General features: G+C 37.7%; 1 protein-coding gene across 4 annotated transcripts in view; it reads right to left on the bottom strand.

Moving 5' to 3' along the window:
* Positions 1-369: 369 nt before the first annotated feature.
* Positions 370-22,886, bottom strand: part of rps6ka1 (ribosomal protein S6 kinase a, polypeptide 1) — an 85,650-nt gene continuing 63,133 nt past the window's right edge. For 2 of the 4 annotated variants that reach the window (XM_067455150.1, XM_067455149.1), the window contains 20 exons: positions 17,687-17,803; positions 16,580-16,661; positions 15,713-15,793; positions 14,985-15,064; positions 14,058-14,164; positions 13,558-13,595; positions 13,329-13,471; positions 13,160-13,230; positions 11,171-11,259; positions 10,178-10,242; positions 9,959-10,061; positions 9,223-9,353; positions 7,432-7,557; positions 7,090-7,179; positions 5,510-5,668; positions 3,451-3,612; positions 2,210-2,286; positions 1,977-2,094; positions 1,751-1,888; positions 370-510 (listed from right to left, as the gene is read on the bottom strand). In XM_067455150.1, coding sequence (XP_067311251.1) covers positions 388-510; positions 1,751-1,888; positions 1,977-2,094; positions 2,210-2,286; positions 3,451-3,612; positions 5,510-5,668; positions 7,090-7,179; positions 7,432-7,557; positions 9,223-9,353; positions 9,959-10,061; positions 10,178-10,242; positions 11,171-11,259; positions 13,160-13,230; positions 13,329-13,471; positions 13,558-13,595; positions 14,058-14,164; positions 14,985-15,064; positions 15,713-15,793; positions 16,580-16,661; positions 17,687-17,803 — 2,100 coding nt within the window. In that variant the 3' untranslated portion in view covers positions 370-387. Of the gene's footprint in view, positions 511-1,750; positions 1,889-1,976; positions 2,095-2,209; positions 2,287-3,450; positions 3,613-5,509; positions 5,669-7,089; positions 7,180-7,431; positions 7,558-9,222; positions 9,354-9,958; positions 10,062-10,177; positions 10,243-11,170; positions 11,260-13,159; positions 13,231-13,328; positions 13,472-13,557; positions 13,596-14,057; positions 14,165-14,984; positions 15,065-15,712; positions 15,794-16,579; positions 16,662-17,686; positions 17,804-19,715; positions 20,085-22,582; positions 22,637-22,886 lie in introns of those variants that run through there. The other 2 variants (XM_067455148.1, XM_067455147.1) reach the window with 2 other exon arrangements.

The raw sequence follows: 22,886 nt of genomic DNA, 5'->3' as shown, positions 1-22,886 counted from the left end.
AAAATGGAGAAATAACAAAAAAACTCAGTGTTGATATTTAGGGATTACAGTACCAAGACATAAATGCACTGGGAATATCATCTTTTTCATTACAGTATCTTTTACCCGGTTTTGAAATCTCACACACAAACACACACACACACTCCTACTCCTAATGGAGTATGGAACCCTCACTGGCCACGGCCCTCAAATTTCATCAGCCAATCACCTGCCTTGCATAGCACGCTTGACAGCTTCACTCCAGTGCTGATGTCATTGGCAGGTTCAAGAGACCGTCTTTAGTCTGTAGAGCTTCAGTGTGGTTCTTTCATCCATTCATCCTTTCCACAACTGCATTCAGTCAGGAGTACATTTCTCCCAGTACTCCATTTCTTCTCTCCTCGTTCTCTACAGAGAAGTGGAAGGGAGCTTTTTCACCCGTCTCTGTGCCAGGAATGAGGACTCAATGGGCTTCAGCTCAGGGGGTGGTTGGGAACTCTTCAGCGCCGAGTATGTGGCGGCCATTGCCCCCTGTGAGGAGAGAGTTGGTGAAGTAACAGACCACCATTTAGGTTATAAATGGTGCAGGTATGACATCACTTTGTAGGCCAAAACGTGGAATTTTAGCACTTCCGGGTCAGTCGTCCTGAGGGGTTTTGGTAAAATGGCTAAAATAAGGTCAATGATGAACAAGCCCATGTTTTTTTCACATTTTATTCTACAACATAAAATACATCAATATTACCCCACCCATGATTTTTTTAAAGGGTTAGTTCACCCCCAAAAAAATTCTGTCATTAATTACTTACCCTAATGTTTTTCAACAGTGTTGTAAGTTGCAAGACCGCGTGCCAAACTGCTGAAATCACGTGACATTGGTGATGACGTGACATCCTGAATCGATACGCTGATTCATAACCGTTCAAATCTTTGTTTTGAAATTGGCCCATCCCTATAAAAGTCGTTATTTATTTATTTTTGCGTACAAAAATTATTCTCGTGGCTTCATAAAATGATTGTAGAGCTACTGTAGTGAGATGGGCTTTGTAACGCCGTCTTTAGTGCCTTTATGGGTCTTGAGAGAGGAAATGACATTGGTGTCAATGAAGGCCTGTCTGAGCCATCGGACTTCAACAAAAATATCTTCATTTGTGTTCCGAAGATGAAAGGAGGTCTTGCAGGTTTCAAACGACATTAGGGAAAGTAATTATTGACAGAATTTAAATTTTTGGGTGAACTAACCCTTTAAGCTGTTACATCTCTTGAAAAAGGCGGTTGATAACAAGTGGCTAAATGGGACTACAGAGGCTGTCGAAGAGATAAAACAGCATCACGCCGAAAAGTTAAACTCAGTCTGCTTTTACAGACCCATTATCAGTTGTGCTCTTATAAACTATTCTAACTTAAACTTTCTGGGAAAATGTTTTTAGATAACTGGAAGCTTTAGTGATGGTGACGTTGAAATTGCGGACCATGGTGTAGTTAATTTATAACTTACCTTTAGCTTTTTTTACTTCTGGTGACTGCATTCAAGCTTCAAAATGCATAACAGTTGTATTCATCTTTGATAATTATCTTGATGGACAAAAACGTGCAAGTATCACACTTTTGTTGATTTTGTTGAGCTTGTTTTTAACAATAATCCAAAAGCCAGTCGGGAAAATCCTGGGTTTTTTGAGGGAACCAGCGTGATGTTAACTGCCGATTAGCCTACTAAGTGACGTCATACCTGCACCACTCTATAAGTGTAAGAGCCTCACGGCAGCGGTACCTTGACAAGCTTGGCATCTTGGTGTTGTAGCTGGCTGTTGGGAAGTTTGTCTCTCTGAACAATCCATGGATGTTTCAGGACCTGCTTGGCTGTGAGCCGCTGGTGAGGGTCCACATGGAGCATCTTCGAGACCAAGTCCTGCATGGAAAAGCATGTGTGTGAGAAAATAAAATCCTGTCAGACAGGTCTGAATGGCTATAAGGATGATAGAGAGGCCATGGCCTACTTTGGCAGCATCAGACACGGCATCCCAGTTGCCTCCTGTCAAAGTAAAGCGGCCACTCCCTATTCGACTCAGAATATCTTCTGGAGTGTCTTCTGGTCCATTGGCAAATGGCGTAAAACTGGAACGATTAAAAATCAAAGGACAAAAGATTGTGGCTGTGTTTTCAGGTTTTATGTGTTGAAGTTGAGAGTGCAATTTTTATTAATAATGCAAGATAATGGGCACGTTCTTACCCAGCAAGCATAGTGTAAAGTAATACTCCAAGACTCCAAATGTCACAGCCCTCGTCATAGCCCTGTCTCTTCAGTACCTGCATCACAAACAATGTCAGAACAGTTTTTGAGAAAAATATTTAAAAAACTTATAATGAAGACATTACATTGTACAAACTTCCCTTTGCTACTAATAATTCCTTTAGAGAAGCCCACATAGTTCAATTTAATGTTTTACAGTAACACTAAAGTTGAACAATGGGCAGGCTAAAGGGAGGTGATTGGCAGTTTTCAGGGCATGGCTTGTGAAGGTTATTTATTCCCTTAGGACAGTGGTTACTATCTCAAAATGATTCAGTAAACACTTGAGCGGTCTGTTATTAGTCATAGCAGTTGTTGTCGTGCAGTAACACTAGATGGCAAAATTGGAGAATCTTGGGAGAATTCAAAGAAAAATTGGGAGCTGTGTAGAAATATAAGGTGAAATGCATGGTTCTGTACTAAGCATGGGCGATTTTGTGAAAGGATTGCCAGTGGAAGGGGATCGTAAAGTAGATGATGAATATACTTCAAATTCACAAATATGAAAAACACCAGATGCGAGCGGAGCAACCACAGACTGTAACAAAATATGTACACAGTGTCCGTGACATCACCCGTGGATTTTTGAAGAGTGTTTTTGACCGTTGCCATCTAGGCAGTGCGTTACCACATGTCCCTCCCGGATAACTGAAAATGGACAAAGAGGCGTGACGTGGCTGGAGCTGAGGTGACATGATCATGATCATCAACAGCAATCCACCCATCACTCAAAGTGGCCACACGATTGTGTACAACTTTAAAGTCTTGATATAATTTAAATGGATGAATTATAAACCCCCTCGCAGTTGTCATGAAGAATAAAATTAGCTATATAGACCCCAAAAAAATGCAATTGTAAAGTTGGGCATTTCAACAGCTCAATGAGATTATGCTCCCTTTTGGAGCCTGTCTCTAGCAGCCAGTCAATGAATTGCAGTTAAGGTCGCATATTGGCTTCAAGAGAAACGGGGCGGTTGCCACTTGGGCGCGACACACCAAAATCAAATAGAACCCACTGATGTTCAATCTTTTAAAAAATATTTTTCTCTACAAAAGGGGGTCCAACAGAAAAAAGTTTGGGAACCACTGCCTTCCGAGTAGGTGTATGAGATTTCAAAGATTAAATGATACTGTTTATTTGTCTATACAGCATTCGCCATTCTGTTGTGATAACCACTCACCTCAGGTGCTACAAAGTTGGCAGTATAGCACGGTGTCATGAGGAGACCGTTGTCTGCTCTTAGCTGCTTAGCAAAGCCAAAATCACAGATGCGCAGAGATTCTGGATTTCCAGACTCATCAACATAAAGAATATTACTGGGCTTCAGGTCTCTGTGCACAACCTGTAGAAAAACACAGTGGATCAAATAACATGCATTTTCTTGCAAAACACATTTATGTGCGCAAAATAGTAACCATACCATTAATAGTAGTTATGAAAAAGACTACATTATAATATCAAATTTCAAGTGGAGTGTTACACTTGCTCTTTTTTTTATTAACCTATTGTATCCTAAAGGTGGAGTGTGTAATATTTATGAGGATCTATTGACAGAAATTCAATTTAATATACATACCTATGGTGGTGTATAAAAAAACCTTACATAATGAAAGTTGAAACGTTATGTTTTTATTACCTTAGAATGAGCCCTTTCTATCTACATACACCACGGGTCCCCTTACAGTGACGTCAACATTTTGCACCACAATGTTTCTACAGTAGCCCTAAACAGACAAACTGCTTTACAGAGCGCTAGCTACTCTCTGCTGTCTTAGATGATGACATTTTTGTCTTGTGTTGGACACTTTAGCTTCTCTATGTGTTTCGAAAGGAAGGGGTGACTGAAATGTACACATTGCACCTTTAGAGGGTTAGTTCACCCAAAAATTGTAATTCTCTCATTCAGCGTATTGATTCATGATTCGGATCGCGTGTTAATCTGCTGAAATCATGTGACATTGGCGATCTGAATCATAAATCAATACGCTGATTCATAACAGTTTGAAACATTGTTTTTGAATTCGGCCCATCAATATACAAGTCGTTATTTAGGGTTTTTTTGCACACAAAAACTATTCTCGTCACTTCATAAAATGACTGTAGAGCCACTGTAGTGAGATGGGCTTTGTAACGCCGTCTTTAGTGCCTTTATGGGTCTTGAGAGAGGAAATGACATTGGTGTCAATGAAGGCCTGTCTGAGCCATCGGATTTCAACAAAAATATCTTCATTTGTGTTCCGAAGATGAACGAAGGTCTTATGGGTGTCAAACGACATTGGGGAAGTAATTAATGACAGAATTTTCATTTTTAGGTGAACTAACCCTTTAAAGAAGACGACACCTTAAAGTAATAATATTGTTGTTTTAAATAGTATTCAATAATTTATATCGGAATTCTTTTAGCTATTGGCAATGTGTTGGCAAATATAAAAGTATATGTGTGATCTATAGTATATGAAGTACTGTGATAAAATACATTTTGTGTTACAATTGCCCCAATTTCCCATTTCTATTATATTGGGGTAAGATTTTAAGGAAGAGTGGTTTAACTGTTGTCTGGCTATCACCAGACCAAGTTTAATTTTTTAAGATTGTCTGGCGAGTCTGCTCTGTATTTTCTACTGCACAAGAGGCGTGGTCAACGAGCATAATTCAAATTACTCTGTACGCAATTGGATAGTCCAATCACACCATAAGAGGCGTGATCAACAGGCATCGACCCATCGCTTCTCTATCTGTCATCATGTTAAACCTACCAATAGCGTGCCAGGTTGATAAGCACGTCTGTGATTGTTTTTTGCAAAAGTGTAACAGAAGCAGTAGAAATGAATGTACAGGTTTTCTAGACTGAGCAGGGCAAAATCAAATCGCCGGCAGATCAGGCTGGGTTTACCTAGTCTAGTTTAACTGAATTCATTTGAGTCAATTTTTTCTCTCATTCGCAACTATAATGCATGCTTTTAAAAGCTACAGTATAATATAATAAAAAACCCTATCTATAGTGGTTCTTTTGGGAAAGACCTCAACATCAAAACTATTGAATCACATTACATTTGAAAACAGGAGAGGAGTAAAACAAAAAAAGGAAGAAAGAAGAGCCCTGGGGAACACTCTTAAAGAGGAGGGGAGAAACTAGGATCTGTCTCAAGCTGTGAATTATAATGACAGATTCTGTTTTAGGGGCAAGTTATTATCTACAAGATTAATGTGATTGTGTTTGTCCATGCATGTTTTCTCACCCCTTGAGAGTGCAGGTATTCCACGGTTTTTGTGATAGTGTGCAGCACAGCACTAGCCTCTCTCTCAGAGAAAAACTTCTGCTTGAGGATTCTGTCCAGCAGCTCACCTCCTCGCATCAGTTCAGTGACCAGGTACACCTGCTTCCCGTTATCATAGACCTGCAATACAACCGTTTTATTTAATCTTTAAGCTCTTATACATGCAAATGCTTTTCAACCATTTAAGTGCGACAAGACAAACAAGAATGCGCTGTCTGTGTGACATGCAAGCGAAAGTATTGTGCGCATAGACAGCGTATAGAATAGAGTTCTTTTTGCACTTGAACAAACAGTAATATAGCCTAGAAATCCAGCCGCACCCTAGCGTTAGCAAATCGAATTTGCCGCGAGTGTAGTCTAGCAACTTTCAACAGAATTCTGAGCTGGAAAAAAAAAACTGGTCAGGCCAATCACATCGTGTATAGAGTCGGTGGGCGGGCTTAACAATGAGGTCAGAGTTGCGTGCTACTTGTAAACAAAGAAGCTAGCGAACGGCGGTCTTTCAAATCGGCTTTGGCTGCGACTCTGGAAGGCTTGGAGTTGAGCTATCTTTGAGAAATGAACAAAGAACGGCACTGAAGTCTTTCTTTAAGAAGGTAAGATGTATTCGGAGTTTTGCCGACCGGATATGGCGAAAGTTTAATCTATCAACGAGCTCTGCTTCATGTTGCTCTGGTTGGTTGAAGCTATTCTATTGCGTGCAGAGGGAGTTTGAAAGACAACCGTTTATCCCACCCCTCAGATTGAGCGGTCAACGGTGTGTTCCCTGACCCAACATCTTGATGTGGGTCTGGCGTGTCAGGGCTAAAAGTAATACAGAATTGTGCCAATATGCCCGTTTTGTGGAGTGTTCCCATAAGAGCAGCCTTAAATGAGTTATGAGTAAAGATGCACTTGACAGCGTGTCAAATTCGCATCATGTTCGACAGCGCCAGATCTTAAAGTGACAGCAGCCTAATAAACCTGTTGCTGTCATGTCTGTCATTAATGTCAATTGAAGAACAAAGGTAACAGTAAATTGTAGCTTTAATAAGGATTATTCTATATTTACTTTATTATTTATGCAGTTAAGAAAGGTGTTTGATAACCTTATTAAATGTATGTCTAACAGGTAGGAAGGGCACAGGTAAATATGACATTTATTATAATGGGTTGTTTTAAGTTCACTTAAATTCAAAGTTGTTATTTTTTAAAGCCTAATAAATGTTGAAATTGATACCTTTTAATTATACTGTAAATATAATTCAACAGAATGTCTATAATTAATGTTAATCAGTTTCATAGAGACATCAGCAGCTGTATTAGTATCAGTGGCCTTCATTCATAAAAAGATGCTACTACAACAAATATTTAAGAAATACTATAGAAGTAGTTTCTACATTAATTTGGAGAGTAACTGTGAAGTTTTTAATTGCGATTAATTATGACCAGTTACAGAAAATAAAATTGGGATTAATAATGTGATTAATTTAGTTTAAAAAAAAAATTTGACAGCACTATTTTTTAGTAAAGTTTTTTTTTGTTGTTGTTGTTGTACTTACATCCTTGAGAGTGATGATGTTGGGGTGCTGGCCATATCGGAGCAGGATCTCAATCTCTTCGGATGGGTCAGTGCTTGTTTTATCAATCACCTATCAGCATTATACAGTCAATTATCTATTAGTCACCTGAGGACCGCATGTATCTAAAACTCTTTTAGTGAACATAACCTTCATCTTTTTAATTATGACATTTATTTAAAAGAGCATTCAAGAGCAAATGTATTTTATTTCAATGATTTAAAAATTGTTTTATCTGAAATATGATCTTTTTATGATCATTAAAAAGACACTTGTATGACTTAAGTACAATATTAAGACAAGCTGAGGGAGTGAGTCTCTAACCTTCACCGCATACTCTGTGTTGGTTGCTTTGTGTATGCAACGTTTGCAGACTGAGAAAGAGCCCATGCCAATGTCCTCTTTCAGCACATAACCGTCACTGAACAAGATGTTCTTACCGTGAAGCTGCTGCTTGGAGACAGGTACACAACGGACAATAGAATATTAGAACAGCAACACAAATGCACCCACACACCCACACACACACACACACACACACAGTACAAACTGTATATTCTCTCCCCTGACACTAACCCTTCCCATCACAGAAAACTTTCTGGATAAAAAAAAAAAAAAAAAATTGTTTCCTCATGAGGACCTCCATTTAGTTCCCTACATTGACACGAGTCCCCATGAGTCAGTCTATCCACCAGGATAGAAAACCATGAACACACACACCAACAAATTATTTTACACAGACACAAACACTTCGGACTCATTATTAGTTTAAACTCATAATTATAGATTATGCTGGATAACACAGAATATCACAAATTGAGTTAAGTCTTTTTTTTATTTTTATAAGAACTACTACACTTATGATTGCAGAAATCATTTTCCACAAGTCACATCCTTCATTAACATTTAAGCACTGTATCATCTCCATTGATCTGTATTATACTCGTTCTTTTATGCAGTAAATAAAAGTGAAAAGGTAGAAATACTGCTACCTAGTGGTCAGATAAATTCACTTAATCATAAATCATAGGATTGCTTAAAGACATATTCTGGGTTAAAAACAAGCAATGGGTCTAACCTCAAGCGATTTAATTGTTATATAAGTGAACGCCCTTTAGACAGTCCTTGCAGATATTAATGTCATAAATCTTTTCTGATATCTTAATGAACATCACATAAAAGTTACACATTTTGTCGACTTGTAACTTGGCACAAAAACGGCATAATTCTCTGGTGTAACTGACAGCATATTTTAATTAACCAGGAAATAAAACTCTTGAGATTTCAAATCTTTTAAAAGAGATCCCTGGCCAAGACAGGCAGAAAACTTAGTTAAACCAACAAAAACAATTACATTCATTTAGATGTACAAAAATCACTCAAAACAATTCAAATCAAGTAAATCGGAGACCAAGTTCTTTAAAATACCCTTAAATTGATTTAAAGATACCAACTCTTGTAACTGGCTCCAATCATATAGAGCAGCATAACATTTTTACCCATATTTGTACAGACTTTTGGGATGTTTAAAATATAATAATCTTGTGAACCAAGACCATAAATCTTTACACTTTTTTTACTAATATGCTGCTGAAAGTAAGCGGTAAGAAAATTACCGCTATATATATAATTATATATATCAATTTGTACCAGTGTTTGAGTCTACGGGATGACAACGCAGGCCATCAAACCTGAGAGTACAGTAAAAAATGATGGAAAGAGCTTTTAAATAAGTAATAAACCTCCATGATAAACAGAACCCAATACCTGTAAACAATGCTTGGGCACCTGCATATAAAGACTATCAACCCAAAACGGACAAAAAAGTTGCAGCTATCTCTTCCAGGAATTAGCACTAAAGAAAAAGCTGCTGAATATAAGGCCCAAATGCAAGGGAATCATCAATTAAAAAAGCCTAGATATTTATACTGAGAAACTATTTCAGTCATCGAACCTTGAAGAGCTGTAATTAAACATTTTGTTTGAGTTTGAGAGGGCAGATTTTCTATTTGAAAACATAAATGTATTAATCAAATTGAAGGTTTAATATCCAAACCTTTAATATTGTCACACAGCATCTAAAAGCTGAAGGGAAATGTCACAGAGTTGTTTTACCTGCACCACAGGGTGTGGAGGGGGTTGAGAGGGCTCCTCTTTGCCTTCCTCCTCTAGCATCGCTGTGGCAACAAAGCTGAAGCCCCGGAAGAGCTGATGAGCCCCTGCGCTGGGAGGAACGCCTGGGGAATCTGAGAGAAACCATGAAGCTCACACTCCTATTCCATTTTAGCCACTGATGACATTAAAAAAATCCACTCAAAGCTTCAAATCTACAGCAGTGAGTGCAGCTTGAAGATCAGGAAGAAAACACAGCCAGTTCTAGCTTATTCATGGAAAGACCATGGAAACTATTAAAGGGATAGTTCACCCAAAAATGAAAACAGTTACCATTATGCTGTCGAAAGATACATTTGTTTATTCTGTGTAAGAATCTTCTGCTCTTTAGGGAATAGGGACCATGGTTATCTTGCTCAATTTTTACTCTATAACATTTTGTGAATAATTACTTAAAATTTGGGCCATCTCATACTCAGAGCTACAGTATGATTTTTTTTATTTTATTTCTGGAGTTTGAAAGTTTCCATCTACATGTATTATATGTAAAAGTGTCACTTTATGCCAATCATTCTTCTAAGCTCCTCATTTTTCACAGACGTAAACTATCCTCAAAATGAACAGTCCCTTTAAATTCCTCTATAGTTTGTTTTAAACGTCAGTTTAATCTCACCATGGACAAAAAAAACTGACCATAAGACCTAATAAATGTTTACAGATCATAGATATGACCTCTCACCTTTAGGCGTTCGTGAAGTGAACTCCGAGTCGAAGTAAAAGGTGTCATCAGGTCTGGCCACTGCTGGCTTGAATGGGGGTTTTATCTCTCGTCTGAAGAGTTTCTGGAAATGATTATAAAAAAAATATTTTTGTTGCATTCAGCCTTAACTGGTGGGGAGAACGAGTCTGTAATAAAACTACTTCTTTAGATTTGCAGTAATTTGAAGCATGATCTTACGTTCCAATCAATTGTCACGTAGAATGAATGCCGTTTGATTTCCTCTGCTCCATCTGGTCCAGATCCTGGTTACAGATAAAGTATAAATAAAACACTCCTTACTATGAAAATATAGCACATTTAAATGAAATGTTCCTTTTAATTAGCCTAGAAATCTAGAAGCACCCTAGCGGCAGCAAATCTAGTCTGCCGCGTGTGTCGTCTAGCAACTCTCAATACCCTTCTGAGCTGTATTCGCCTAACTCTTGCCGGGCCAATCACATCGTGTATAGAGTCGGTGGGCGGGGCCATTATGACGACGGCCGAGTTGCGTTTGCGTGTTTCTAGTAAACACAGAAACTGGCGAACGGCGGTCTTTCGAATCAGCTTTGACCGCGACTCTGGAAGACTTGGAGTTAAGCTTTTCTCTGAGAAAAGAACAAAGAACGGCACTGAAGTCATTCTTAAAAAGGGAAGATGTGTTCGGGGTTTTGCCGACCGGATACGGCGAAAGTTTAATCTATCAACTAGCTCTGCTTCACCTTTGTTGCTCTGGTTGGTGGTGGCCAAAAATTAGTTCATCCAAAAATTAAATTTATGTCATTAATGACTCTCCCTAATGTTGTTCCACACCCTGAAGACCTCCGTTCATCATCAGAACACAGTTTAAGATATTTCATATTTAGAGAGATTCTGTCACTCCATTGAAAACGTAAGCACAGTATACTGTCCCTTTCCAGAAGTACCAGAAAGGTAATAAAAACATTATCAGAGTAGTCCATATGTAACATCTGTGGGTTAGTTAGAATCTCTTGAACTCGGACTAAATAGATTAAATATAAAATATCTTAAACTGTGTTCTGAAGATGAACAGAGGTCTTACGGTGTGGAACAACATTAGGGTGAGTCATTAATGACATAATTTTCATTTTTGGGTGAACTAACCCTTTAATGCTGTTTGAGAGGTTAGAAGAAATCACAAATATATGAAACGTATGAATGTATATACGTTACCCAATCTGTTAGTGGGGTTCCTCTTGAAGAGAGCTCTCAGTAAACTCTGAGCTTCAGCGCTCAGGAACTGAGGCATCCCCAGCCTTGCTCTAAAGAGAAAACCAAACAAACAACGATCACGACTCAGACACTGAATAACCCACAACATATACAGGTACACTACCATTCAAAAGTTTGGGGTGGATAAGACTTAGGGCCCTATTTTAACGGTCTGAGCACATGGTCTGAAGCGCATGGCACAAGAACAATTAGGGAGTGTCTGAATCCACTTTTACTAGTTTAATGACGGGAAAAATGGTTGGCGCGCCCGGTGTGTTTTGGACACAACGTGCAATAAACCAATCCGAGTCTTCTCTCCCATTCCCTTTAAAAGCCAGGTGCACTTGCACCATGGCGGATTTGCTATTTGCATGGTGGAATTTGCAAGCGGAAAGACTGAACGTTATTCCAGAGAGCAATTATTTTATTTTTAATATTTAAAAATGTTTGTGTGCTGTGCGTGTAATAATCACAGTGTACACCACCTTTATGTAAATCTCATAAAACAAAAACAGAAAAAAAGTGCTTCTCAACATAAACCCAACCATGACGTAAGCGTTGGGGATCATTTAAATGCACGCCCCCAACATTTGCATCTGTCCAACAAGCCGAATCTACTGATGGTGAACAAGACACTCGCAGATAGAAAAAACGGCTCTCATGACACATGGTTGGTTGAGGTTTATTATAATCGGATACCACAACAAATCGTTCGTTTGTTCGGCCCATTTCAAGCAAGCTTCACTCAGCGTCTTAAACTGAAGAAAGGGGCAACTATATTCCTGCAAGCAGTAAGTAATTTATCCACTTATTGACTGTTTAAACAATTTCTGATTGAACTGAAAGTTTCTTAGAGAGACAGCATTGTCTAGATAACGCAAGATGCTAGTACAGTAACAATAGGATACTCCAAGTACCATACAAAACTAAATAGTGTCTAATGACAAAGGTTAATATTATTTTGTATTACAAAATACAACCGTAGATACTTTGCTTACAGATTGTTCACGCGATCCTTCTAGCAAACGTCACGTTTTCCACCATATAAGTTAAAACGATAGTCAATGGAGATTGATAAAATGCAGCTTACTTCTTTATTGGTGTTTCCAGATCGTCCGTGCACGAGAGAGCGCTCGCGTGCATATGGTTGCCAGATTGGACACGTTTAGGTAAAAACCGGCATGTATACGGGTTTCTTTTCACAGAAAAGCTCTGTTTGGGGGAACCGCACGAACGCGAGCTCTCTCGTGCGTGAATGATCTGAAAACACCAAATAAACAAGTAAGCTGCATTTTATCAATCTCCATTTGAGATGTTTTGCTTAGTTTAATTTAGTCGGTCTGTCAGGACAGTCAGGACTCACAAGCCGCTTCACTGAACTGCTGTGAGCTGCTGAAATAAGCCAATCAGAGCAGAGCTCAACATTAATATTCATGACTCTTCCAAATAAGGCAAAAACAGAGCATTACATCCTAGGGACAATTTATAGGGTTGTAAATGGACCTGTAAAACTGTATCTGGACAATTTTTTTCCCCTTAAATAAGCCACATAACCTCTTTGTAGATATCAGAGAACAATTTAACATATTGTTTCAAATCATTCTAGGGCACCTTTAAAATATACTTTTTTGTAACATTGTAAATGTCTTTACTGCCAAGTCAATGTAATGCAACCTTGCTGAATAAAAGTTAATTTAGAGTAGTAATACATAATACAGAGCAACTGTTGTATAACAGCTTAAATTGATTTTCTTACCACTTACTAGTAGCAAACTAGTAAAATGAAAAGGGTCTGATTAACTGAAGACTATTTCCCAGAAATAGTAAGCCCAATCATAAATATAAAACACATTTATCCTAAATAATTCATTTAAAATAACAATTTCACAGTATTATTTATTTTAAGACTAGACTATCTCTGTAAAAAGTTCAAAACTCATGGATTCTCACTTCAGGATGAGATTCATTGTTTCTTTTCTGTCTTTTCCCTGGAATGGCAGTGACCCGGTAAGCATTTCAAACTGTACGAAAGAGAAGCAGAAAGCAACCATTAAAGCCAAATAATCAGACAAAATTAAAAAAAACTCAAAACTCTATTTCTACGTGAATCTGGACGTACCATCAGTACCCCAAATGACCACCAGTCAGCGCTGTGGGTGTGTCCCTGTCGGTTAACCACCTCAGGAGCCATGTACTCCACCGTCCCGCAGAAGGAGTAAGCCTTCTTCTCATGGTCGATAGCTTCCTTACACAGTCCAAAATCTGAGAGAAATAAAAAGACCAATTACAGCAATTAAACAAAACATATAATCTCTATCATTTGGTAAATCACAGTGCTTTTATTGTACCTGTAAGTTTGATATGGCCCTCTTCATCTAGGAGGATGCTAGAAAAATAGAACAGAAATGTATTTCCATACTGCTATTACAGTCAGTCAGGTTAAATTCATATTGAGACTTTAATCACACTCATACTCAGCAACTGAGGTCTTAAGGCCCATTCACACTAAGAATGATAACTATAAAGGCGTTATCGTTCTGTTTATTCTAAGTGCATGCTGCAGTTTTGTCATCTGCCACTTTAAAAGTTGGAAGTTTTGATTGGCTGTGTTTTTATTGCTCATCAGCTGGAAAAAAATCGTTCTGAATGTGATTCCAATGATATTTTTTGGTGACGTTATCGTTATAGTTGTGGCGTAAACTCTGGTAGACAACTATATTCTGCTAAGAACTATGTAGTTATCTTTATAGTTATGGCCTTTGTCCAGTACAAGTTGCAGAATTCAGTGTGTGCATGTGTACAGTCAAGTATGTCCTCAATGAGTTTGTGCTGAATGTGTGTTAAGTACTTCTCAGGTTTGAGATCTCTGTAGATAATGCCGAGACCGTGTAGGTGATCTAGACCCAGTGCCAGCTCAGCCAGATAAAACTTCACATCTTCTTCTGTGAACATCACCTGAACACCAAAGACATTGAGTGAACATCAAAGGAGAAAAAGGAGAGGATATCGCACTCGTTGTTATTCGGGCTGCGCAATATATCGAAATTATCGAAATATCACAAACGTACAATGGCACGCAATATCTGAATGATTTTAATAGGCTCCTTCAACATTGTGAAAACGCATACGTTTTAGGTTGATGCGTATAGCAGAGCATAGACTGGGAACACGATTGTTACTTATGTGACTTGCTTGTTGTTAAAAAGAGTTATTAAAGGCAATAACTTGTGAAAAACAACAATGTGCTGTCTGACACACACACACACACACACCGAAACGTGTGCACAAGCGGCCTCTCTAAAAGCGTGTCATCCATTCAGTTCTTCTTGTTTTGTGTCTTGTTACACATTCTTGACTGAATAACCTTTGTAGCTTAATTAGTGTAGATTTATTCATGTGAAGACTACTGCTTTTAATAACAAAGATAAATTAAAATGACAAAAATAACTGTAAATATTTGCAATACATTATTAGTTTGTTTACATTGATCAAAATTAAAATTATACAATTATATTGTCGGATTTGTGACATAAATTTTTGCTATTACACTGTTGGTCACTTTCAGAAGTTGTTTCTTTTCCCAGAAAGAATGTGAAACACATAAATGGTATCATTCTCAGTTTTTAAATAATTTTTTTAAATATAATTTAAATAGATTTTACACTCTAATAGCAATATAGTATTGCATATTGAATATTGCATTATTTAAGAAGGTATTGCATATCGCATTTTTGTTTAATATTGCACAGCCCTAGTTGTTAGGAGTATTATATACCTCTTTTGACAGCCTGGTGAATAGATCGCCCCCTCTGAGGAAGTCCAGAATCAGATAGAGTTTGCCCTCAGTCTGAAAGGCTGAACACACATACAAACACACTTATGACAAGTGTATTAACAATTAAGTTTATTTGATCTGTTGGCCATTAATGATAAGCTCCCACAGCTTCCTGTATAATATAAGGCCTTCGTCAAGCAGTTAAATTGCATGACTACAACATTAAAATATTCAATACGAATGTAATGACCCTGCAAATATGGACTCTGAACTGTAAAACAACAGCTTTACTCTTCACATTAGAAGACCAGAATCATTCAGGAACACAGAATTGAATTGAATAATTCCTGCTTCATAAAATCACATACAGGGCAGTAATTCAGTCTCAACTTCACTACTACTTTTGTTAACTAGTCAAGGAGCGTAAGGGTGGATGGCAAGGTTTACATTTTTTTGTGTTCGCCACACAAAGCTGTATTGTGACTTCTAGGGTCTTTGAACGGGCTGCTTTTGGAACACCTTAATGGTGCTTCTGCATTCCATATTCATTTAAATTACATGGGGAAAGAAAGGACTAGTTCAGTCCTCCGTATCTCTCATTTTGAGTTCCATGGAGTCGTATGGATTTGGAATGACATGACAGTGAAAAAAAAGTATATAATTTGAATGTCTGGGTAAACTACTAAAATATTACAATGTACCATAAAACTGACATCACACCAACTCACCATAATGGAGTTTAACCACAAATGGATGGTTGACATCTGCCAGGATGTCTCTCTCCATTTTAGTCCTCACACGATCCCTCACTGTGACAAAAACAATTTCGCATGAGTTTAGAGATTAAATATTTGGCCACAGACAACATAAAGTCAGACTTTATGGATTGTAATATTGGGCACACATCTGTAAAACAACTAAGAAAATCACAACTACGCAATTCATATATTCAAAAATGCTTTAACAGCCAAGCATGAAAACATTTTCTACTCTAAGTGACCAATGAATCAACAGATTCAGCTTAACGGATGTCTTAAGCAGAAGTTTATCAGATGGCATTTGTTGGTAGGAAGTGATGTTATCAGCTCTCATGAAAAATAAAGGTGCCTACCAATTTGCATACTGAGGTTGATGGAAAGAAGGAACAACCGAGATTTCAGTGGAAAGATACCTGAGTCTAAAACCTCAGTTTTGTAAGTATGGTGGGATTTTCTGTCATTGGGGTACACACACAAAAACAGGAAGTGAGCGTACCCACAGAGAAGTTACCGTTAACCTGCAACCTTACCTCACTCAGAGTGGCATGAATTCAAATTTTCAATTGTGGGAATATACCAAAATATTGTGTATACAGATACTGCAAATTCTGTCTGATAAGTTTGACACCGTATAAAACTGGTCAATTCAAGAAGACTGTCACTATTGCACGGTTGATGTAATATTCAGGGTTGGTATCTGTGGTTACAAGGAAACTAGGAGTGATATTAAAGAAAAATAAACAGCCCGGGAGAACAATGCGAAATGAAAGTAGCTGTTGTTGTTAGCAAAGGAAGCTTGTGTGGTTTGTGGTGTGTATGTTTACACTGATGCTGTACCTTTGAGTGTAGCCTTTCTCAGGACTTTCATGGCATAGAGTTGGTTATTGTCAGGAGGGGTTACCTTCCGTACCAAAAACACCTGTGCACACACACACGCACACACACAACACACACATAACAAAAATGTGTTTTCACTAAACAATTTTAGTCATATTGTCCAAATGCAACTCAAGTCAAGTCAGTTTTTTTAATGATGATGAAAAATGTAATGCTATAAAAGTCCTAGTAAAAACTCACTCTACTGAATACACAAACAATATGAGAACAGTCTCTTTTCTACTTCATGAGTTAAAAAACTTCCCACAGGAAGTTGAATTTGAATTGAATAACAGTTAGAGATCTTTAAAGAACACATTCAAAATATGTAAATGTAATTATATTAAACAAACCATTGCAAAATGTTGTTACATTTACATAGCAAAAATGTCCTTAAATGTCTTGTCATTGAGATTTGAGGACCATTACATAACCATTACAAACTTTTGAACATAACTGTTGTTTAAATACAATGCATCGTTGAAGAAATGAACTAGCTAGTCACGAATGTTTAACCAAACCATAATATAACTTTGTTGCATGTGTCATTTAAACTGCATTGGCTCAACAATATAGACCTGTCGTAAATGCCGTCACACAGGAGGTGGAGTGATAACCTCAGATAATGAATAGGTTTGTGTTCAAAATAATGTCAGATTATTTATTTAAATAACAAGAATGGCATGATTTGGCATCCGAAGGCTACTTTGCCATTTCCCCCTCCCCCCAGTTACTAGAGTAAGCAGTTTTTAAAAATGACACTCTCTTGTCTTGATAAATTAAAAGACATAAAATGAAATGTGTATTCATATCATTAGGTCAGTATCGTGACATTAGGGTATCGTTACACCTCTATTAGAGACTCCAAATGAATTCTTATTTGCTCTGGTCCAGAGCAGTGAAACCATGGTCAACTTTTTAAACAAATTTACAAAATCAGCATGAACTAGTCTTCTAGAAAGTGCTGTCATAAGCTAAATAACAGGAAAACACATCAAAGCCAACAAACACAAGGTATCTATAAACAGATGTAATATAGAAGCGTCTTCCTTTGAAATCTCGATTTACCTTTCCAAAGGAGCCCTGCCCCAGCACTTTGAGCAGCTCAAACTGCGAGGGGTCTGCTTTCTCTGCCCCCTCCTTAACCACATGTGTGATGTTGATCTCCTTGATGTCACCATCTTCCTACAAAACAAGCGACACAAATTGATATCCACAGAAATATCAGGGTAGTAAAATACGAAATATTAAACCCACCACATCAGACCATCCGATCGGTCAGAGAGACAAGCTTGATTATTAAATAAAGTGGGTTTAGTGGACATATATCCCATGCAGGAGGACACAACAATGAGCAATTTGCGTGGTGCTACATTTCACAGTAGCTGCTTGAGCTTGTTATTTCAAGATCTAAGCTATACCATTGTTAATGACAAATATCTCCAGTGGCCTAAAACACATCATGAGATCTGAATGAGTCTCAGAGGGGGATTCCACTTTTCAGAACACGACCCCTTTGAATTAAAACTGCAAATGTGTTACCATCCATGAACATTAAGGTACCACCACCACTTGTTATTCAATAGTTATTTTGCAAGTTTCAGCAGCAGAGGTGCAGGTGAGAAGTTTAAGTGATTTAAAGCCACAAAGAAAAACACTCAGTTCTGATCAGAATGTTATTTGTTTATTCTAGTATATTAGTATATACATTATTATATGATAGAAATCATGATTCCTGGAAATAAAGTGTTGTATGTTACATTTCCCTTGTGACAAGAGAGAAAGAACAGGGGGTGGGGGTGTTTAGGAGGAAATGGTTAATAGGTCAAATAAATTTCAACTCATTCTGAGAAACTGGTACAATTAGCATCAAACCCAGTTAGACTAATATCCGAAAAACAGCTGCTTGTACACAACCCAAAATGCTGAATAATTCACCTTCAAAATCATCACTGGAATGGAAACACCAATACGCCAATTTACAAATCATTTAAAAGAAGTTCAACCAGACATGAGAATTCATCATTTACTTACCCTCATGCCATCCCAAACCTGCAATATTGTGGATATTTTGAGACATGTCTCGGTGTTGTTGTTGTTTTTTGTTACAATGGAAGTCAATGGTCATCAAATCGGTTTGGTTTACAAAATTCTTCAAAACAACACCACAAGTAAGTCGTAAAGGTTTGAAACTACATGATGTCATTTTCATTTTTTGGTGAACGGTCCCTTTATCCATGTGGCAGATGCTGCTGCTGATATTTGTGTTATGTACAGTATTATAGTATATGTAAATACACTATCTCTAAGAATTTAATTGATATTTATCTGAAGGGAATCAGACAAAACACAAGTCTACAACATGTAATAAATGCTAGTCTAGGTATCCAGTTTATGTTCACCAACTATTTTGCACATGAATCAATGAGGCCCTGAGCTATACTCCTGGTTCAACTTATCCATTTGCTCATTTCTCTGGGGTTAAAATAATCACATTATTGTTATTATTCTCATTATTTTGTAATGTCACATTTACTTATTTACTTCAAAAGGCTTTCAGTTTAAAAAGATGTCTGAAAAGCATTTCTTTTAAGATGGAATGTGTTGCTCTTTTAATACCAAACTCAAGTCAGATTATGTCAGAGTTAAAAAAGGAGAAATTTTGCATTTGACAGGTTTTCGGGTGTTGCTGACACTTGTGACATGAAACAACAGAAAAACAGAGAGAGAGAAAGAAAAAACAGCCACCACCAAGTATCAAAGACCTCTGAAACACATTTCATAGCTGTTCTCCCGCAGATACGCCACATGAAAGATGTACACAATGTCTATCTTAAAAAGGACAACAAAACTTCAGGCACTAACATCTTATGTTTGACCTCTAGCTGTGTTAAATGATATTCTAAGCAATTGATTTCAGAAGAATTGGATTACATAAACTTTTGTGTTTAACTGAAAAACAGTTTGGTCCAATTCAACAAAACTAATGTAACATTTCCTCTTGATTAACATCCACCCTAACAACAACAAAAACAACCACAAACAACGACTCGTCTACAAAGCAATGTGGTTATACTGTGTGTGTGCGCACACTGACCGGCATCCATGTTGTATGTTCATCGGTTAAAGCTGCACTAGATGGAGCTGAGTTCGTGGTGCTGCTCGTCTCCTCTCTGGACTGAGTGGCATTCGCTAAAGTCTTAGTGTGCTGCCGCCTAAACAGGTAGAGAGTCAATAACTGACCGACTTTAAACTTCCTCTTCTCTTTCTCCATCTCTTCATCCCTCCTCTAGCCAGGGCATTCCACTGTTACCCCCATCCGCCTGCAGTCGGGGCAGCCATAGACGGCAAAACTCATCCCAGAGAGGGAGCAAGCGGGTTCTGGCCGTGTGTATGAAAGTGTACGGCAGTGAGGGTGTGTGTGTGCTCTGCCCTGTGTGAAAACTAAAGTGAAGTAGGCAGGAAGAGGAAGGAAGAGACCGAGACCTGAAAACAGAACTGGTGAGAGAGAGAAAAAAAAACACCCCACACACACACACACACACACACACAGAGGATGTGACAGTAATGTGTGTTAGAAGGGGTGGGTATGTATAGATAGATAGATAGATAGATAGATAGATAGATAGATAGATAGATAGATAGATAGATAGATAGATAGATAGATAGATAGATAGATAGATAGATAGATAGATAGATAGATAGATAGATAGATAGATAGATAGATAGATAGATAGATAGATAGATAGATAGATAGATAGATAGATAGATAGATAGATAGATAGATAGATATTTTTATTATATATTACCATTTTTTTTAACAATTATTTCATATATTTAACATTCAGAAGTTATATTATTTACCTTCCTGACACATTTATTTTATATGTGTGTGTATTAATTATTATTTTACATAAATTCTATAATACACAAAACATATCCGTATTATTTTTATTCATATTTAGTCAGTTTATTAGCATTTTAAGCTAAGTATTTTAACATTACTAGCAACGTTTTTGATATTTGGCTCTGTTAAAATTGTTACTGCATTGAAATGGAGGCTACAATGAAATCTCTAACATTAATTTCTGTCATGGCTTGTCTTGAAAAGCAAAGACAATTTGACGGTTGTCGTAGTAGTAGTCATACTTCAAGCAGAATCAAAGAGTGAACTGATGTGAAATCATTTTGAACAAAATCAGGCAAAATGAAGTACGTTTGGAGTGCAAAACAGCTTGTAAATGTGAACTTTCCAGACAAGTTTGCTACGGGCTGGTAAACACCATGCTGGTACTCACACTGGTCTGTGGCGATTATGTAATAGGTAGGTGTGCGCGGACGCTCCGCCATCTTTTGAAAATCTTTTCCACTTCATTTCTCCTGTTCAGTCCGTAGAAGACCGCGAGTGAAAACATAAACACACTAAAAATGAAGTTGTACTTCTGATGAAATGAGACACTGACATGTTTTCATGTTTAATATTGAAAAGCTGCTCATTTAAGCAATCTACTGTATTGTATAAAGTGATGATTAAATGTGACGTGATTTTACTGGCGTGCCATAGAGCTCGCAAACAACCACGTTGCTATGATCAGATGCTTATGCTTTATAAAAATGCTTGACGTTTTCTTAATTTTCTTTGTGTTTATTTTGTTATTGAGAGGAAAGCGCGCAGCACACATTCATATGAACACATATTCATCTAAACGTCTGAGTGGGCAGCGTCGGATGTTCAATAACAGTATATTGCTTGTCACATAACCTATTTCGAAGTTTATTTTCATTCTAAACAAAGAACGAAAAAGAACATAACGCCATGAGTATAATCGGGCCTTTAGTCAAAACTTCTGAAGCTGACAGAATTTCATCACAAACGTCATTAACCTGCTGTCTGTGAACATGTCAAACTAACAATCAAAGACTTCAGATTTTAGCCTATGATCAGAGAAATCTTTACACTCTCAGAAAAAAGGTACAGCGCTGTCACTGGGGCACTATCCCAGGGTACAAACGTGAAAAGGTACATCTTTGTACCTATTAGTACCTTTTCTGTTTTGTATTTTAGGATACAGCCCCAGTGACAGCGCTTTACCTTTTGTGTAGGATTTTTGTCTCAGACAGCAAAACAGTGGCCAAATTTGTACAGTGTGTGTACCCGTATTTAGTCGCACCCTCTATGCGTGGAATTTGCCTTGATTTGGCATGTGTCCTCAGAACGTATTAAGGTTTGGTAAGTTTAGACTTTGCACAAGATACAAAAATATGTCAATTCATTCAAATGAGTAGTGCCAAAAAAGACGAGAAATTAAATGCTTATATTTTAACCTTTATGGTTCCAAAGATATGAACCCAAAAAAATGATGTTACTATATAGCCACCTAATGTCTGACAGATGTGTGTCTGGCTGCCTGAGTAATGGGGGGGATTTCAGACCATCCCACCAAGTAAGAAAATATAAATAATAATAAGAAAATTGGAACAAATACAATATGGTTATAAAAACAATATTGGACTCTTAAAAAAAGAATGAATAAATGAAAAAATAAAGAACACAAAAAACCTGCAGAGCCAGAAAAAGATGAATGTAGCTATCTGTTTCCATCGGGTGGACACTTAAATGCTCATCCTGTCCCATTATGCTTCGCTGATTTCCCCTCTCAGTGTTCTCCTCCCTCGCCATCAACTGAACTAAAAATACAGTGTTGCTTTAAAACACACAGGTTCTTCTTCTCTCCTCTGACCCTGACCACTTCAGTCAGATATTACAAGAGGAAGTCATAATCAGAAGAAACAACAATCTCTCAGAACGGCTGGCGTGGCGGAACAGCTCAGAGTTTGTGGCATGCCCCAGCGCTCCTCTTCCTTTACTGTAAATCCTGTTAGAACCCCAGCCGACAGACAGCGTGATAGTAGAGCTCATAGCGGAAAGCAGGTGGCAGCAGAAAAAAAAGTCAGTGATCTTACCTTCACATTAATGTCAGCAAACTCTCTCTCTACCCAGGTGATCTGTGACTTGAACTGCTCATGTGGGTTGGGAGGAAGAAGTGAACAGAGTAAATCAAACTGAGAACAAAATGACTTTTCCATACGCGTAACACTCCTGTGCACTGACAAACCGACAGAACTCAAGATAATTCTCCGCACACAAAAATCGAAATCACATCATACGAAAGCATTCTGTGACACAAAACTAGATCAGCCAGGTTAGTAAATTAATCATTTAGACCAGTTACAAGTAAAGATCGTTCAAATTTAAGTTCATATTCGG

The sequence above is a fragment of the Pseudorasbora parva genome, chromosome 10 (genome assembly GCF_024679245.1).
Source record: "Pseudorasbora parva isolate DD20220531a chromosome 10, ASM2467924v1, whole genome shotgun sequence".
NCBI classification, from domain to species: Eukaryota; Metazoa; Chordata; class Actinopteri; order Cypriniformes; family Gobionidae; genus Pseudorasbora; species Pseudorasbora parva.
Note: the sequence above shows the minus strand (reverse complement) of the source record. Positions and strands in the feature narration are given on the sequence as shown.